Genomic DNA, 20,886 nt, shown 5'->3' on the forward strand with positions numbered 1-20,886 from the left:
GGATGGTTAGAAGTGTCAAGTTGATCTTCTTCAGAGGAAGTGGGACTCATTGATTTTAAAGCCCTCTTTTCTTACCCAATGCACACTTGAGAGTTAAAAGGTATCAATGATGCCTTTGATATTTTTGTCCATAGCCCACTGCACGCTTACCGCTGAAAAATAAGACAGATTTGCTAAGAAGAGCTATAAGGGACAGGAGGGAAATTGTGATTGCATTTAATGGCACTTGACTAGAGAACCTCCAAATGCCCAAATCTTGTCCTGCCAATCATTCCTCAACCCTTGATATTCCCAAAGGAGCTGCACACAGAGAGACTAATAGCAAATGAAAAACAAAGTGACACTTTCAGGGCTTGAAACCTAAGAGTGTGAAACTTTACTTAAAGATAGGTTTAGAGCACATGGTTCACTCTCGGGGCCAATGACGGACCCTCCTGCCCTCCTCCCCTACACACCTCAGCTTCATCTCAAATTAACTAGTTCCTTCCAGCCACATGGCCCAAAACTAAAGCAATGATGCATTATTGCAGCAGAGAAAGATGGCTAGGCACCAAGGGATCCCTAGTTCTACTGGCAATTCCAAGCCATGAAGTGTCACAGAGGATCACCAAGAGCAGACATGGTCTTTTTTTTTGGGGGGGGGGGGGAAGCGGAGGGGGGAGCCTTCCGGTACGAGCCGGAAGACCTGCTGGACAAATTCAAAAAGAGCTGTAAGCACTAGACATGGTCTTTTTAGAGTACTCTATCCATCAGTAAACATGGCCAATCAATATTTTATAACTTACCGAACAGAATAGCAAGTCATTATCCCTTAAGAGAAAGGGAAACAGGAAAGTAAGCAAAAACCAGAAGAATCCCTTTCTCTATAAAACATTCACCCTCTCCCCACAAAAATGTTCGGTTTCAAACCCTATATAGATAAGCTTATGAAATAGAGGTGGCTTCTATAGTAAAACTTAAAATATATATTTAGTTTTAGAAAGCTGATGAAATAAGTAGTAATTATTTAATCATAAGAGAATTTTTTTTTACTTCTCAAAAAATATGATTCTATAGAAAAAAAATTTGACTTTGTAAGGTCCTACCTTTTCAGGCAGACACTTTGAAATCCTGGAACCCTCAACATAGACTATAGTGCTAAATATGAAAATTAATTTAAATGTTTTTGAGATTATACTGATTACAAATTTAACTGAAAAGGGGCCCAAAAGTATAAATGCATTTGTGGGAATAGCATTAACCAAGGAAAATGATCCAGGAAGACTCAAAGCTGGAAGGAGTGATTTCCAGAAGCCAGTAGAGGAGAACCAAAGCACTATAAAATCAGCACGTTTAGGCAAATTCTCATTTAGTGCTGAAGGGATAACCCTGCAGATGGTGGTCACACTCTATGGGTCTGTCAGGTCAGGGAAACTACTGACACATCTGAGCCCACCCAGAAGAACTTTATAAGACCTCCTTTTACGAGGGAGGCTAATGGCAACGATGGCCACTCCCAGAGTCCCTCAAGCATGCTCTGGGTAATTTGCAAGTCCAGAAAGCTGATGTACCCAAACTTGCTGACTTTTTATTACTACTCCAGTCAGTTTAGATCACACAAGTAAAGTACAGAACCTACTTTTCAATATGAAACACCAAAACTCTGACAAAGAGGGCCTTTTCTGCCACAAGGTAGAAAGGTGTTATAGTCATTCTATCAAGAAGAAACTGATCCCTCGTATTTATACTACAGGGGCGAGGAACGTCTGGCCCGAGGGCCATATAAGCCCAAGAAATCATTTGGCCTGGCCCTAGCATTAGGGGTGAGTTAATTAAATGTTTGACCAAATATAGCAGGCTAATTTTTAAGTTGATAATTTTGTATGGCCCACGAAAGATGTTATAAACATCCAAAATGACCCTCGGCAGAAAAAGGGCTCCCACCCCTGATTTAAAGGCATGGACTTGGTTGCATAGGGAAAATTTTAAGTAAAATGACACTGAACAGCTTTCTGCCTGGCTCTCTGCATTTTGCTCATATTCTGCATTATCTGTGTGAGCTTGTTCAGATTCTTCTCCAGCCTGTTTTTGATAACTTGGAACCATCTTATAAGGGGAGACTTCTTTCTAAAACTTTGTATTGAATTGCCCCACATCAGTGAGGAAAGCCTCTTTGTAGTCAGTGTATATATGTGTGTGCTTTTAGTCAAGACATACTGCTTTCTACAGGAAATTAAAATCTGGGTAATGAGCTCACAAAATCTATACATATTTAACATAATCATAATATAAGGACATATTGAGATGTCTTTCTGGAGCACTTCATTTGACCCTATCACATAAGTCACCTCTGAATTTGGTAGGAATGCAGCTGTTTTGCAGTCTTTGCAACATTAACACCAGAACATGCCTAGGTCAAATTCATCACTATGGTAAATCTCACAGCAGTGAGAACTTGCTCTAGCATTCTGGACAAGTAAAGTACAGAACATACTTTGTTACCAGGCTTTCATTATCCTCCTGTATATCTCTTGCTCCATGAATGAAAAGATCAACAACTTCAGGAGATCCTCCCCAGATATGGCTACTCCCTAGTGGAATTACCAATGTATTTAACTAAAGCAGTTTGAAAACTACTCTTGTAAATCTGAGGTTTATGATGGCATGGTCTGTTTTCTAGAATTCAGATGGTACTGTGCAAATAAGAGAGGAAGAAGGAGAAAAACTACTTATGTACTCCATTAGTTCACTCAGCCAATATTTCTTAAGTACCCTGATGTTCACAGGACTACTTACATCAGCATGCAATAGAGTGAGAGGCTGGATTACAAAGTTGAGCACATGGTTTGGGCTGTGTGAGTCACTACTTTCTCTGATCATTTGGAAAATTACTGTGCTCTGCTGCCAAAGCATAACCACATTCCTGGACAGGAAGGGATGCTGAAGCTTCCAATGCTGAAGTGTTAGAGCAGCCTGTTTTGGGGGACAGCTTTCTGCTTTGTTAATGAGTATCCTGGCTGAACCTGTAGGAAGAATCTGAAATATGAATTAGAAATAGCACAAAAGAAATCTTGGAATCTCAGAAGCAAGGAGATATGGGAAAAGACCTTGAGAAATCACTGAGCTCCATGCCTCACAGCACATCTACATTTATTATAAATGAGAAAAACCTTACTGGCTTTTCCTTAAACAATTCAGGTAGGATGTATTGTATTCTTTAAAATGCAGTTTCAGAAATAAATGCAACTATTAAATTTACTATTAACTGCTTTTTCCTTCTTTCCCTTACTAAGATTCCTTTGAAGAAATAATTTTTAAAAAACCACAAGTATTTTATAAAATGAGATTCACATATTCTCATTAAAAGATGCTAAAAATAACTGAACTCTGGTTTTATAAAGGGGACATTATTATATATTCATTATTTTGCCTGCCTTGGAGATTTAAAATATTTTCTCTAATCCTGTAGCATCCTTTTCCTCACATATTGATAGACTGGCCCCACTTCAACTTTCTTGTCTTTGCAGACTATTTCTTTTGAAACAAAAACTAACAACTTTTCATTTCCAATAAAACATAAAACAAACAAAGCAGGCTATGAAAACTGCCAGCATTTCAATCTGAATCATGGGCTGCCAGTCAGCTAGCACAACCTTACAATTCAGAGAAAAGCAAGAGACATTTTAAAAGATTCGGGGGGTGGAGAGGGGGGTGCACAGTGGCAAGGAAGCAATGATAAAATCTTGAAATTCTCCAAATTTATATATGCCATTCAACTTTACTATAAAATCCCTCAAATAAATGTGTTTCTAATATTAGCATTAAAGGAGGCTGGTGTATTGAGTAGAACTATTTGCATAATAATGACAAAGTTTCAGGGAAGCAAAATAGACTCAACTAAACTTAAATTCTAATCCTGAGCAGCTTCTGAGTAATGAGCCTGAACAAGTCAGAATTATCCTGGCCCTCTTCTTCAACAGTGGAAAAGGGATTATGTAAAGATTATTTTTTTTCTGAGAAATTTACAATGTAACCTATGGTTTCTCAAAGTTTTCCTTCCATGGAGTCACACTGGGGAAGTAGGGTGAATATATCCTCCCAGTAGCTGTGAATTTAGCCTGAAGTTGCCCATTTCTCTTTAACATTCATATACATTTGAACTGTATGACATAAAATATTTATCTCTCTGTAAAAATATAAATGCTCTAAATTACTGGCTACTTAAAATCATGTTACCCCCATATTAGTTAGGCTATGTGGTAAACTGCTATATTAAGATTCCAAATATACTTGCTAGAACAAGATATTTTATTTCTCATGTTAACAGGCTGGAGATAGCAGTTTGTTAAGAGTATATCAGCAATATTGCTCCATGAGGACATTCAGGGACCCAGCTTCCTTCCATGTTGTTGCTCCCTACCCTTTAAGGAATAATCTTTGCTCAGTCAAAGCTCACTCATCTTCAAATCTGTTACAGAAAAGTGAAGATGAGTATCATTTCCACTTACATTTCATGGGTGAGACCTAGTCATATGGCTGCAGTAGCTGCAGAGGATGGGAAACATAATTTCTAGTTTCCATGTGGCTGGCAAAAATTAAAGGAAAAGTGATGCTACAGAAATAAATACCACATATATGGATATATGGATAGAAAAAAAACTTCCATAAAACCTACTGATATGTCACTAATGGCCATTTCTGAATTATGTGATTCTATAAATTTAGGTTACTTATCATTTTTGGTATTTCCTAATTAAAAATAAACATATTTTATAATTGAAGAATTATGTGTATTATTTGTAATAGGTACAGAAATAGTACATTGGTTCCTTTCTAACAAGTAATTCTACTTTTATTCAATCCTCATGTCAAACACTCATGCAAGGCATATTTATTTGCTAAGATAGTATGTTCAAGTCCCCACTTACCCTCTCACCCATCTTATTTCTATTTAAAAGTAACATTCAGTTAATACTTTTGGGGAATGATATCTTCTTTGACTTGTGTATTGAAACAAAAGTGGTGCCTTAGGGAAGAAAATGACCTGCATTTAAATATATTTCAGGAAAACATATGTTCTTAGTTGGAATTAGACTTTCTACTTGTCCTTTCTTCAATGCCTGTGATTAGGTGATTAGACTTCCTTGAACTATTTACTACATATTTGTTTAGGTTTAGATATATTAGGGGGCATAAAATGAGCTACCATTAGAAAATTCATTTTGAACTGTCACATTTAATTTAGATACCTACATTAGGAGTTAAGTTGGCTATGAAACCGACAAAAACTTCTACCTATCCATATGGTCAGAAAGGCCTAACAAATTCAACTTGAGATGATATATGTTTAATTGTACATAAGAAGTCTAAAAATATATTTATCAAAATGTTTATAGTAGGAAGTTCCCTCTGGGGTCTGGCAGAACAGAGTATAAACAAATAAGACAGATCTATCCCACAAGACACCTATGGAGACAAATCTCATTATATTAAAAATATGTCTTCCAGATATCCTGTCAATGGAAGTTTGAGTTTAAAAACTTTTAAAATCAATCAACTATGGACAGCAACTACAACATTTATTTTCTGAAATACTGAAATAATCCAAACTCCCAATTCTTATAAGCGACAACATGAAAGCACAAATATAAATAAGGGCATAAATTATATATATTGAATATTTATTTGGGAGACATTTAACACTTGTATTACTCAGATACCTCATATAAAGAATGTGATTTAATATCAATGGCTCTGTTTCGGACATTTCTAAAATAAAATTCCTTCATGTGAAGAAAAGGCATTTTGAATCTCTCTCTCTCCCATTTTCTCCCTGTCCCTCTCTGACTTTCTGAAAACAATAAATTCAACAGATATTAGTTTTTACAGACAGCCATGCTCATATTTATATATATTCATAGCATAAAGTACTGTGCACTTCAGTTCAACTACTTCTGAGACAAACATTTTATTGAATGAAATGAATAAACATATTTACAAAAAGAGAATGTAAAAGCTATCTGTTTTGAAATTTTAAGGATAATCCTACAGCACTCATTATAATTCTTTTTCTTCATGATTTGAATCTGTCTCCCACATTATGAAATGAATCATTATTAATCTGCAGAAAGAAAAGCATACCAAACCCTGAACTGTTATTAAATCATTAAACTCAGAAAAAAGTAAAAGTGTGCAGAGAAGCTCACACTGGAATCACTGGATAACTACTACCAGCTCTATTTTTAATTTCTTTCCTATATTATTTCCAAAGCAAAGTATACTCATTATACTCAGGAAAATATACTGTAATGTGTTTGACTGCATGGGGCTGCTTTCTTATTTTTATCAATGTAATTGTTAAGTTCTGTATTCTACGGGTACTCAGTATACCTTATATCCATGGACCCTCCTTGATACCTAAAGGTATCATCAAGTATGTAAAAAATGCATCTAGGCAATAAAGCAAAAATAGGACAGTAAAAACAATATGGTGTTCACTTTTGTTTTTTTGAAAGCAAAAGTATTCTTAACAATTGCTTGCTTGCTATTGGCTCACGGAACTAGAGAATGTATATTAGAATCTTAGTCCTCAGGAAATTATTTCCCTTAGCTACTATTTGTCTTAGAAGTGATAAACCATAAAATTTACAAGAAGAAAACTACTGAGTCCTTCAGAAAACACAACCTGGCAGTCTGTCTTCAAAGCAAAATGATGAGGTGGCAGGTGTGTGATGTGGAAAGTGGTCTTCAGGAACATCAGGTAAGAGAATCCAGCTGTGCCTGGATGGTCTCTAGCTATTTACAAAGACAAAAAGAAGAGAGAGAGAGCTGGTAAAGAAAGAGAAATTCATATGAAGTGCTGTTTAGGAACATGCAAATAGAAGGGAAAGGATGGCATTGGCAATTATGCTTATTAAATCCATTCACAGCAATAAATACACCACTTAATTTTTTTCTTTTTTTGTGATGATATTAGAATTAGTGCTTGCTAAATTTTCAAATTTGTAAAGGAGGATTTCTAAATACTACTGTTTTAAGTACACCCAGCTGTTTCATTTTAAATGCTCATTATATATGACTTTTAAAGGTATGTGTGTGGGGGAATTTCCTGGATTACAAAATCAGTATTTGGAAAGAATCATCAAAAATACTCAAAGATAAATCTTTAAGGCCTGGCATCTTCCTTTTCTTTTGCAAACAGAAATTAAAATATTTAACATTACTTTATATCTAATGTGCCAGTGTGGCTAGGTACCACACAAGTCATTACTTATTGTTTACAGCAATACTCCTATTGCTTTAATTAAAACCATTTCCATTTTCTTCCTGATTTAGTTTGTCAGATTCTCATCTCAGCAATGCTTCCTACTGTGAAACATAAGGTGTTTACAAGTCAAGTTAAAGAACTTAGTTCCATAATAGGGAATATAAAAATAAGAATTCATAAATAAAGGAAACATTAGGAAAAAAAACCCCACTTCTTAGAAATTACTTTTAAAATACTAACCTTGTTATAGAAATCAAACAACTCCTTGTGATTGAATTCCACAAGAACTTTCTCCAGACTCTATAAGAAAGAAAAAGAAAATAGAATTTAGTTGTATACAATTTATAGTTTTTTTCTATCCAGCTAGCCCCCAAATATGCCATCTTATTCTGAGTAGGTTTAAAAGAAATACAATATAAATGCTACCTGCTCTACTTAATATCATTGTTCCTAGAACTCACAAACGCACTTAATAACACTCCACATTAGCAAAAGGTTTCAACTCTATAGAGATATCTGTTCTTTAGTTGACTCTGCAAAGTTTAATAAAATAGATGCCAGCAAGAGAACAATTTCATTATCTATCTTTTCAAGACAGAGATAATACATGAGATTATATTTCATCTTTCTCAGCAGTCCATTTGAAATCTGGTAAATGCCATTACATAAAGACACCGGGGGCGGCATATCTGATTGGATCCATCCAGCCATTAATGCCTCACATCAGCACTGCTGCTGTCTCTAAGCATCTAACAGTTATGATCTTAACATGCTGAGATTGCTACCTTTTTCAATGTACAGACTCAGCAAAAGTTAACAATTAACACAACAGCTACAAAGCTGGGACTTAAACATGCTCCTTCCTTTTAACCCTTTGCACCCGCTTGCTTTTTTCTCGATTCCTTTATTCTAATGCTAACCGTGTCGAGTCACACTCGACATCCGAGTGCAAAAGGTTAACCCACAATGACTTAGAGAAGACCTCAAGAATAAGGGAGGAGGCAGCCGATCAATGACTCTCTCTCACCATTGATGTTTCTATTTGCTCTCCCTCTCTCTGAAATCAATAAAAACATGCTAAAAATTCTAAAAAAAAGAAAAAAGAATAAGGGAGAATATAGAAGTGGTTTTAAGTGTTTCATGTCTATATGTAAAGAGATTATCTTTAGAATTTGAGAATCTATGTTTATCCATGGAGTGGCCAAGAGCAATTGTTCTTTAGGAAGGTAACAATGGAGCCTAAGATAAGGCTAAAATTGAAAGGCTAAAAATGAAAGGGGAGCTGGCCTGCTCCCCACATTGCCATGTTCTGGCATGAAACCCCAAAGGGTCTAAAATTTTAAATTCAAATCTGGCCTTCTAGGACATTATTAAGGTATATTATCCAGAAAGGAGTAAGATCAATTTCATTTAACAGGTTGGTAGCTTTATTTATGATTCTAAATTTAGACATACAGTAGGTCCTCGGGTTACATCAGAGATCCATTCCTACGGCGCGACATAACACGATTTTCGCCGTAAGTCGGAACCCACCTACATAAGCACCTACGTCACTCACATGGAGCACATACACAGCAGTGATGAAGTGAAACAGTAAAAAAAATTTAAAAGAAATATAACAATTCCTGACCTTCACTTGTGGTAAATAAATAATAAAAACATAAAGCACATATGTACATACATCGAAATGATGGAACTTTTTTTTAATAAATAAACTAGAAGCCCGGTGCACGAAATTCGTGCACGGCGGGGGGTTGTCCCTCAGCCCAGCCTGTACCCTCTCCAATCTGGGACTCCTGGAGGGATGTCCGACTGCCCGTTTAGGCCCGATCCCACCAGGATCGGGCCTAAACGGGCAGTCGGACATCCCTCTCACAATCCAGGACTGCTGGCTCCCAACTGCATGCCTGCCTGCCTTCCTGATTGCCCCTAACCGCTTCTGCCTGCCAGCCTGATCACCCCCTAACCACTCTGCTGCCAGCCTGGTTGATGCTTAACTGCTCCCCTGCCAGCCTGTTTGCCCCCAACTTCCCTCCTCTGCCAGCCTGATCACCCCTAACTGCCCTCTCCTGCAGGGTTGATCACCTCCAACTGACCTCCCTTGCAAGCCTGGTCCCTCTCAACTGCCCTCCCTTGCAGGCCGGGTGCCTCCCAACTGCCCTCTCCTGCTGGCCATCTTGTAGTGGCCATCTTGTGTCCACATGGGGGCAGGATCTTTGACCACATGGGGGCAGCTATATTGTGTGTTGCAGTGATGATCAATCTGTATATTACTCTTTTACTAGAGGCCCGGTGCATGAAATTCGTGCATGGAGGGGGGTTGTCCCTCAGCCCAGCCTGTACCCTCTCCAATCTGGGACCCCTCAAGGGATGTCCGACTGCCCGTTTAGGCCCGATCCCTGGGATCGGGCCTAAACGGGCAGTCGGACATCCCTCACAATCCAGGACTGCTGGCTCCCAACTGCTTGCCTGCCTGCCTTCCTGATTGCCCCTAACCGCTTCTGCCTGCCAGCCTGATCACCACCTAACCACTCTGCTTCCAGCCTGTTTGCCCCCAACTTCCCGCCTCTGCTGGCCTGGTCACCCCTAACTGCCCTCTCCTGCAGGGTTGATCACCTCCAACTGCCCTCCCTTGCAGGCTTGGTCCCTCTCAACTGCCCTCCCTTGCAGGCCAGGTGCCTCCCAACTGCCCTCTCCTGCTGGCCATCTTGTGGTGGCCATCTTGTGTCCACATGGGGGCAGGATCTTTGACCACATGGGGGCAGCTATATTGTGTGTTGCAGTGATGATCAATCTGCATAGTACTCTTTTATTAGATAGGATAGAGGCCTGGTACAGGGGTGGGGGCCAGCTGGTTTGCCCTGAAGGGTGTCCCTGATCAGGGTGGGGTACCCTTGGGGCGTGGGGCGGCCTGAGTGAGGGGCCTGTGGTGGTTTGCAGGCGGGCCACGCCCCCTGGCAACGCAAGCGGAGGCCCTGGTATCTGGAATATATTTTCCTTCTACAATTGAAACTTTGTAGCCTGGAGCAGAGCCAAGCCTGCTGCTCCCTCCGGGGCGGCAGCCATTTCTGGGGCAGTTAATTCACCTTCTACAATTGAAACTTTGTAGCCTTAAGCGGGTGAGCCCGGCCAGGGTGTGCGGAAAGCTTTGCTTCCCCTGTTGCCGCCGGTAACCCTGGCCTGCTCTCTCAAGCTCCATTCTGCCGCCATTTGTTTGAATTTGTTTACCTTCTATAATTGAAAATTTGTAGCTTGAGTGGAGGCTTAGGCCTGCAATGGCTATGGAAAGCTTGGCTTGCTCTGTTACCTGGGAAACCTTGCTCTCTGTGGCTGTATCCATCTTGGTTTGGGTTAATTTGCATACTCGCCCTGATTGGCTGGTGGGCGTGGCTTGGCTGGTGGGCGTGGCTTATGTAGCGGAGTGATGGTTAATTTGCATATTACCATTTTATTAGAGAGGATGGGAGATGGTGGCGTAACCACGAAACGATGTACGTCGAGTCCGACGTAACCCAAGTACTGTCTGAATAGTCCATGGCTCCATTTTTACTCTTGCTTCAGGCCTGAAAATATTAGGAATGGGCCTGATCAAAAACTTTTCCATGACATTTTAAGGAGGAAAATACTCCTAGCTTTCCTTTTTTTTAAATTTGTGGATATTTTACCAACCTTTCAATCCTTGAGAATATAATTAGAAAGTCACAAATTTGCTTATTAGCAAACCAGAATCAACTCTCTAACTTGATTGTTTATTCCTCCAAAAATGTTTGGAAGGGTCTGTTCATTAAGGAAGTTATGTTTTCAAACAACTTCTTTTCAGTTTACTGTCAGGACATGAAGCAATGGTAGTCTAGACCCAACAAGGATGTAAGAAAAGCATTATGTTTAATGGGAGTTCAATTGTTCGTATTTCAGGGGTGCATCTCTTTGGATTATCTAGCTCTACATATATCTTCCAATACTTTATATCGCCCTGGACTTTAAACCAACTCCGGGTTCATTAGTATCTTTGTTAAGGGAAGAAGAGGAGTAAATAAATTAGAATCCAAACCCTCCATATATCAGCTATCAGTAGCAACTCTAACAATAGGCTTTCTGGAGGAAGATGTAGAAAATACTGGCTGAAGTCATGTTATAGGCTGAATTTGACAATGGATTTAATTATTCACTTGCTTCCTGTCTATCACTGTCATTAGATAATGAGACTTGATTAGTTGGTCCTACCCCGCCTCCCCACCCCAAAAGAGTCAGAAAGATCGTCTGGATAAATAAGATGTAGCCTATCCTATATAAAAAGGCTAATATGCAAATCGACTGAACAGCAGAACAACCAGTCACTATGATGCGCACTGACCACGAGGGGGTAAACGCTCAATGCAGGAGCTGCCCCCTGGTGGTCAATGCACTCCCACAGGGGGAGCTCCGATCAGCCAGAAGCTGGGGTCATGGCTGGTGAGCGCAGCAGTGGTGGCGGTGGCGGGAGCCTCTCCCACCTCCGCGACAGTGCTAAGGATGTCCGACTGCCAGCTTCTGCGGGGAGCAGGCCTAAGCCGTCAGTCAGACACCCCCCAAGGGCTCCTGGACTGCGAGAGGGTGCAGGCTGGGCTGAGAGACACCCCGACCCAGAGTGCACAAATTTCGTGTACTGGGCCTGTAGTTATATAATACTAACTAAGAGAAATATCTTAGTGGCATAAAACTACATTTGAAAGTTATCAACTGTATCATCAATTTGTCAATCATATACCAAACTACTTTTAAACTAGAACTAAACAACTCTAATCTTACTTGGTGAAACCAATTAAATATAAATATTTTAATATATGTACATATAACATATATATCTAGATATATGTACACACACACCTTTAGATAGTATGGTACTTCATTTTTTAAAAAATATATTTTTATTTTTTTGTAATATATTTTTATTGATTTCAGAGAGGAAGGGAGAGGGAGAGATAGAAACATCAATGATGAGAGAGAATCATTGATTGGCTGCCTCCTGCAGGTCACACACTGAAGATCGAGCCCACAACCCAGGCACGTGCCCTGAGGGAATCAAACCATGATCTACTGACCAGTAATCGAACCATGATACTCAACCACTGAGCTATGCCGGCTGGGCAGTACTTCACTTTTTTACATAGTCAAGTGTTTAAGAAAAAAGTTTACAAGAACATTATATCCTCATTCTTCCAGTAACCAGGTACAAAGGATATGTTCATACAAGGAAAACTGTATTTTAAGTAAAAACATGTTAGAGAAAGAACAGAGAGTTTATAATGTCTTCCAAAGGAATATAATGACTAGATAATTAATAAAAAGTATTTCTGGGAGGACTTTTTGTTGCTTGTTTATTCAACAGAAGTATCAGTGGATATTGCTATTATTTACCATAACTCATTAAAAACTTACTAGATTTGTGTGTGGGTTTTTTTGTTTGTTTGTTTTTTAAATATATTTTATTTGATTTTTTTTAACAGAGAGGAAGGGAGAGGGATAGAGTTATAAACACCGATGAAAGAGAAACATCGATCAGCTGCCTCCTGCACAACCCCACTGGGGATGTGCCCGCGACCAAGGTACATGCCCTTGACTGGAATCGAACCTGGGACCCTTCAGTCCACAGGCCGATGCTCTATCTACTGAGCCAAACCAGTTAGGGCTAGATTTGTGTGGTTTTTTTAAAAAAAGAAGTAATTTCATAATATCTAACTAGGCCAAGATATTGTTATACATGCCCTCCACATAAATGAATACTTTTTAAACATAAAAATAAATAAGATAGTTTTGTTTTATTTCACTTTGTTGTTGCTATTGTTTTATTGGAGATAAAGAGGGTGGTTAATTTTTACTGAGTCATCCACACAATTGCACGGTCCCTCTTGAGACAAAAGTAAGATGGAAGCCACTGCTAATGATACCTGCTCATGTGAGAATAGAGCAGGGTAACATTTTTTTAGTCTCCTTGGTTCTACACAATCTTCCTTGATCTAACTTTCTAGTTTTATTTCCCACAAGACCCTCCAAAAACCCATATTGCAACCAAACTGATGTACTCACTATCTCCCACATATCCCACACTTTCTTCCCTGTTTTTGCTCATATGGTCTCCTACTTTCAGATGAACTGTGGTTCTAAATAGGTAAGGTAAAACAAAAAACTAAAAGAAAGTATAAGTGAATATCTCCATTACCTTGGGGTATATAAAGACTCCTTCAAAAAGACATGAAAATATACTAACTATGTAATCTTTAGTTGCATGTAAGCTGTTAGTAAATAATAGCCTATCTAATAAAAGAGTAATATGCAAATTGACCATCACTCCAACACACAAGATGGCTGCCCCCATGTGGTCAAAGATGGCTGCCCCCATGTGGACACAAGATGGCTGCCACAAGATGGCCAGCAAGAGAGGACAGTTGGGAGGAACTATGCCTGCAAGGGAGGGCAGTTGTGGGCGATCAGGCCAGCAGGGGAGGGCAGTTGGGAGGGACCAGGCCTGCAAGGGAGGGCAGTTGGGGGCGATCAAGCCTGCAGGGGAGGGCAGTTAGGTGTGACCAGGCCGGCAGAGGAGGGAAGTTGGGGGCAACCGGGCCTGCAGGGAAGGGCAGTTGGGGAGGACCCAGGTCTGCAGGGGAGTGCAGTTGGGGGGGACCAGGCCTGTAGGGGAGGGCAGTTAGGGGTGACCAAGCCTGCAGGGGAGGGCAGTTAGGGGCAATCAGGCTGGCAGGGGAGCAGTTAGGCATCAATCAGGCTGGCAGGGGAGTGGTTATGGGGTGATCAGGCTGGCAGGCAGAAGTGGTTAGGGGCAGTCAGGAAGGCAGGCAGGTGAGCAGTTGGGAGCCAGCAGTCCTGGATTGTGAGAGGGATGTCCGACTCCCCGTTTAGGCCCGATTGGACAGGGTGCAGGCTGGGCTGAGGGACGCCCCGCCCCCGTGCACGAATTTAGTGCACCGGGCCTCTAGTACTAACTATAAAGAAAATGATTGATAAGTTAGAATACATTAGATTTCATCAAAACACATCATCAAAAGAGTCAAAAGGTTAGCCGCCAAGACTCACATCTAGAATACATAAAAATCTCTGCAAACCAATAAAAGAGACAAAACTCAGTTTAAAAATGGACAAAAATATATGTAAAATCATATTATACATCAAAACTAACACAATGTTATGTCAATTATATCTCAACTTTTTAAAAAGCCACCTGGGTGGTAGTGTTTGGCTTGGGAGAAGGAAGAAACTATCAGAAGATTCTTATGATGCCAAATAGATTGTTCAAAGAGACTCCACTCTAGCTAATATGAATGATTTGGAGGCCTGGCTGGTGGTGGAATGCAAGAGGTGGAGGAATTAATAATTAGGAACACAGCCTTTCTCCTGGTAGACTTCCTGGCAGTTTCCCCAGCTGAGAAAGGTGTCCAAGAATGCCCTGGATTGACAGATATTCTCTGGTTAAAGGAAACAAAGAAAAAAGACAAGAGACTTGAACAGACACTTCACAGAGGAGGATGTCCAAATAGCCAAAAACATACAAAAATATATTAGAAACCATACTGCTGGGAGGGATGGAAATTTGTATAACCATTCTGGAAACTTGTTTGGTAATATTTACTAAAGCTGAATATATGCACAACCTATGACCCAGAAATTCATTCCTAAGTGTAATACTGCACTCAACAAAATTGTACCCATTTGGATACCATGAGATCGGTACAAGAATATTGATAGTACCATTATTCAAAAGAACCAAAACACGGAAGTAAGCAAAATTTCTTTTAACAGAAGACTATATAAACAAATTGTAGTACAGTAATACAATGAAATATTATACAGACATTAAAATAAACTACAGCTAAATACAACATCTTGTATGACTCCCACAAACATAATGTTAGAGAAGGAACTGAAGAACGCATACCGATTGATTTTGTTTATATAAAGTTTAAAAACAACAACAACAAAAAGTTTTAGAGAAAAATACTTAGGTGTTAAAACTATAGAGTAAAGCAACCAAGATACTATTAGAATAATGACTTCCTCTGCCAATGTAATGCCAGCAGTGATAGAGAAGTGTGAAAACTTCAGATTTGATTTAGAGGTAGAAGAGAGAGCACTTAGTGACAGACTTGAGTTGGGGCAGAGGGGTTGAAGGAATAGAAAAAGTCAAGAATGACTCTCAGGTTTGTGGCAAGAGAAACTGGATAGATGTAACTAAGATAGGAAACTCTAGAAGAGAAGATTGGAAGGGGGGAATCAAAAGTGCAGTTTCAGACATAATTAGCTTGATGTCTGTGAGATTTCCCTGAAAACATGTGAAGTAATTCTGAAAAGCCAGAAAAGAGATTTAGGTAAGAGAAAAACATTTGAAAGTTACTGATATATTGATATTTAAAATTGTAAGAGTGGATGAAATTGCCTTAGAAAAGAATGCAATATGAGAAGAGAGGGTAACCTGGGGCTGAACCCTCTTTAGGAATGCCAATATTTAGGGTAGGTATGTTTTCCATAAATGATGAGTATCATTAGATTAGCATGTGTTTTCTATGTGGTATGTGGTAATATATGGTGGGCATTTATTACATGGATCAAAGTAATTTAGTATGTTAGTATACAGGCAATAAAACCGGTGGCTTATTTTTAAATATGCCTTCAGTCTTCCATATTCCAGTAAAACCCATTATAATCACTAATATTGTTAACTAAACATACACAGACTAGAAGACTTACTCTCTTTCTTCTGCCTTATAGATATAAGATTACAACTCAGAACCCATTTAGGAATTTAATTACTTAAATTGTCAAAGCTGGTCTCATGCATTAATAATACCAAACTTAAACTTCTGCACCCTATCTGAAAACTCTGCAAAGTAAAAATGAAAGTGCAAAGATTAACATCCTGCCAATTTCTTAAAAGAGAAGATGTATTGTTCACCCATTCCTTTTCATCTTTAATTTGTAATCCTGCCTACAAGTACCTGGATAATGTTGCACATAGCCATTAGCAAAATTTCCATGGAAACAATCTAGTGAGGTCTTCAGAGGGGTCTAACTTGATGAAAGCTGACAGTAAAAATGTCCTTTGCTTTCCCATTAGTTAGGAATTAGGAACACATACACATTTTCCAAGAGAGAAATGTATTAGCCTCTCCATAAATTATCTAAGCCGAAATAGCCTCTAAATAATACAGATATAAACCAGGTAAGAATTAAACCAAATTTACATTGCTTAGCTTTTAAACTTAAATTGGATATCAGAATTAGAAATGATACAATTATCTTTTTACCTAGAAAATTATGAGTGGAGGATACTAGTAAAAGAAAAACTACTACTACCTTATAAGTAGGAAGTGAATGAAATAAAGGATCTCCCTGAGGATTTTCTACTGTGAAAAAAAATTATGTAAAACTGTGCATGAAATACACTCACTAAATGTGTAATCAGAAGTATCTATTTCAGCTGTTAAAACATTTAACCCGTTATCTGTATATGCCCTTTTCATTCTGGCTAAAATATTACTTTGTTTTTGTATAGACAATACAATGTGTTTGGCAGTCATATTATCACCATTTTCTGTCCTCTTAAAAATTACAATGTCCTATGCATGAGCAGATCACAAACTTGGGGCCAATAAAAATGCACCTCATATAGTACTCATTAATTGTAATTTATTCTGTGTATGCTGATATGTCATTATGATTTTCAGCTTTGGCATTGAAATATTTAGCTATGGTTGCTGAATATAATCAGCAAGATAAGAGGTTTTGAATATGATTACATGAAGCTCCTTATATATAGTGAGAAATTAGATTAAGGTTAGCACTGAAAACTATGAAATGGAGCTTTTTTCCTGTAATAAATATTATAGGTGATGCTATCTTTTTTTTGGAAATTATACTTTATTCTAATTATAAGTACTTATCTGATTACTGAAGCATTATCATTATAGATTTAGAATAGCTGCATTACTTAACTTTTCAAAATGTGTATTAGTATCCTAGCTGAGGAATTCCAGGTAAATTACAAATACCAAACAGAAACCATATTATGTTTCCAGTATATAGTTTTAAAGACTATGAGCTCAATGCCATTTGTTCATCATATGACTTTATTGTCTTCATACACATAAATTTAGATGATGTGTGTGTACTTTTAAAAGCTACAGTGTATTTTGCATCCTAAATTAAATAACCTAATATAATTTGCAGTGTTAATAAAAAGTAATTAAAAACATATGTTGGTTTAATTTTTTTCTATTTTGTGCTGTCATGTCAGTGTTCAAGGAAAAGAGTACCAATATGTGCACCTAAATGAGTATTAATTTCAATTTAGTTACAATTTACATCTCTTCTAAGCTAACTGAAAGCTCTGTTTCTGCAAAATAAAAAGGGTAATTTCAGCATTTGCTTCATGTTATGAAGGGTACTGAATTTATCATATAGGGGGACACCTGAAAATCCACTGTTAACCTTAACATAATAATGGGACACCCCCTTATCTTACCCTCAACACACTGGGCCCAAAGTCTGAAAAACAGGCAAACACAATAACTCATTTAATTGTGGGGTCAATAAAGGCAGTAACTGTTTAGAAGAAATTGTTAACTTGTAATCATGTTGTTCCATTACAGGTTTTTAACTTGCAATGGTGACAGATGAAGACTGAGCTCATTTTTCCATCCAAATTAATTTCCTGCTAACCTAATTAATAGATTACAATTTGCAAAATCCTCTTGGAATCATCAAATGAACTAACAATGCATATTCTAAAAACCAAAATAGTTCTAAACACATTGATATTTTTTATAATACTAAGTATATCAGGTGCTCACAAATAAGGTTTCTATTTTACATTTGATATACAGTGTTTGGGGAATGTTACTATGAATTCAACACAAATAGAATTATTGGCAGATAGTTCAGTCTGTACTTGAGTAAATGGTGGAGCGTGGGTTTTATTTTTGGGAAAATAATAAGATTGGAGAATTTAACTTACAATTTTTAAAACATATTTATGGAAATACTGATCTATCACACAGCTCACCCATTTTAAGTAAATAATTCAGCAGTTTTTAGTATATTCATAGAATTGTACAACTATCACTATAATTAATTTTAGAGCATTTTCATCACCCAAAAAAAGAAACCCCATACCCTTTAGCTATCATCTACCAACACTCCTAACTAACCTTGCCTCCCCCCTCCACTCGCTGCCGTTCTAGGCAACCAGCAATATACTTTCTGTGCCTATAAATTTGTCTCTTCTAGAGACAATATAAATTTTAAATAGATCCCTGATGCACCCCATTATTTAAGGAATGAGCTATAAAAAAGTGGAGCTCTGAAAACACAAAAATTGAGGAATGCCTTGAAAGGTAGGATAAAAACTAGAAACGTGCTATCATGGACCCTAAGGAAAGACAGAGTTTTAAATAGGAAAAGGTGATTTAAGTATCAAAGGCTCCCAAGAATCAACTGAGAAAAGGACTAATACATTTTAGATTCAATGACAAGGAAAATGTTACTGACACTGGCAGAAGTATTTTTGGTGGATTGGTGAAGAGAAGCCAACCCCAGTTGATTAGAGGGGTGAATATAAAGTGAGGAAGTCAAATGAATGTAGACCAGGAGTTGGTCAACTATAGTCCACAGGCCAATTCTAGCTAGCTGTCAGCTTTTGTAAATAAAGGTTCATTGGAACACAGACACACTCATTGGTTTGTATATTTATTGTCTACTGGAGGCCCGGTGCACAAAATTCGTGCACGGGTAGGGTCCTTAGGCCTGGCCGGCGATCAGGGCCTATCGGGGCCTTCCAGCTGCCGGCTGGGGCCTTCCTTCCCCAGCTGCTGGCCAGGGCCTTCCTTTGTTCCGCACCACCTCCTGGTGGTCAGCACACATCATAGCAAGCAACAGAACTCCTGGTCTCCCAGTCGAACTCCTGTGGGGACACTTTGCATATTAACCTTTTATATATATAGACTAGAGGCTCAGTGCACAAAATTCATGCATGGGGAGGGGTGTCCCTCAGCCCAGCCTGCATCCTTTTCAATCTGGGACCCCTCGGGGGATGTCCAGACATCCCTCTCACAATCCAGGACTGCTGGCTCCCAACCGCTCGCCTGCCTGCCAGCCTGATTACCCCCTAACCACTTCCCTGCCAGCCTGATTGACGCCTAACCGCTCCCCTACTGGCCTGATTACCCCTAACTGCCCTCTCCTGCCAGCCTGGTCACCCCTAACTGCCCTCCCCTGCTGGTCTGGTCACCCCTAACTGCCCTCCCCTGCTGGCCTGGTCACCCTTAACTGTCCTTCCCTGCAGGCCTGGTCACCCCCAACTGCCCTCCCCTGCTGGCCCGGTCACCTCTAATTGCCCTCCCTTGCCAGTCTGGTCACCCCTAACTGCCCTCCCCTGCTGACCCGATCGCCACTAACTGCCCTCCCCTGCAGGCCTGGTCCCTCCTAACTTCCCTCCCCTGCTGGCCTGTTCACCCACCACTGCCCTCCCCTGCTGGCCATCTTGTGGCAGCAATGTTGTGTCCACATGGGGGCAGACATCTTTGACCACATGGGGGCGGCCATCTTGTGTGTTGGAGTGATGGCCAATTTGCATATTACCTCTTTATTATATAGGATGGCTGCTTTCCTGTTACCACAGCAGTGTCATATTGCCTGCAAGCTTAAAATAGTTACTATTTGCCCCTTCGTAGAAAAATGTTTGCCAACCCCTACTGTAGACAAATGTCTTAAATTATTAGTTCTATTTACCAAAAGTGACCTAATAAACAACCATATTCCACATTATGTTCACTACTGCCAGTTAAAAAAGACCTCTCTACATGTAAGTGGAAGTAAGTAAAATAGGCTGTGTTGAATACAGCATAATTACTCATCTCAAGATTGAAATTTCAGGCCCTCTTCACTACCATCTGATGCACTCTTATTTTATAGGAAAGGCTGGTGACAGCTACAGAGGCTGTTAGACCATATTTTTGCAATAAACAGGATGCATAACTTAGCAGCTCTTAATTATATAAATTTTTAAACATTAGTAAAGTCTTACACCATGCAAATATCCTTAAGAGAACACAAATGTGATTTTAAAATTGATATTAAAACATGCATTTTGTCTCAAGCTTTATCTCTTTTCTAAAGTTCATTAATAATAGGTGCTTTTTTTTAAAGGATTAGTCCCAACTATTTTAATTGGTCATCTATTCATATAAAGTTCATAAAAATTTTGTGGGTCAGTTTTAAAACTACATTTTATCAACATTAAGAAGAAGCCAAAAGTTTGAGTGAGAAACATTAAAACTGGACTGTTCGGCTTTTGCAGTCAGACATCCCCCCGAGGGGTCCCAGATTGCGAGAGGGTGCAGGCTGGGCTGAGAGACCCCCTGTTCCCATGCATGAATTTCATGCACCTGGCCTCTAGTAGATATATAAAAGCCTAAGCGACCAAACGACTGGTCGATCAGTCACTATGACGCACACTGACCACCAGGGGGCAGACGCTCAACGCAGGAAATCAGAGACAATGAACAAAAGACTTAAAAAAGTAAAAATATAATTATTAACTACATCAAGTTTAGAAGAATAATTTTTTAAATGCTACCCATTTATTAATCTTAGAC

At 39.1% G+C, this 20,886-nt stretch overlaps 1 protein-coding gene across 1 annotated transcript in view; it reads right to left on the reverse strand.

Annotated features, from left to right (window-relative positions):
• Positions 1 to 931: 931 nt before the first annotated feature.
• Positions 932 to 20,886, reverse strand: part of COMMD10 (COMM domain containing 10) — a 155,757-nt gene continuing 135,802 nt past the window's right edge. The window contains exons 6-7 of the mRNA XM_079781623.1: positions 7,487 to 7,546; positions 932 to 6,774 (exon numbers count right to left, since the gene is read on the reverse strand). Of these exons, the coding sequence (XP_079637749.1) occupies positions 6,736 to 6,774; positions 7,487 to 7,546 (99 nt within the window). The 3' untranslated portion in view covers positions 932 to 6,735. The remainder of the gene's footprint in view (positions 6,775 to 7,486; positions 7,547 to 20,886) is intronic.

The sequence above is a fragment of the Cnephaeus nilssonii genome (genome assembly GCF_951640355.1).
Source record: "Cnephaeus nilssonii genome assembly, chromosome: 2".
Lineage (NCBI taxonomy): Eukaryota > Metazoa > Chordata > Mammalia > Chiroptera > Vespertilionidae > Cnephaeus > Cnephaeus nilssonii.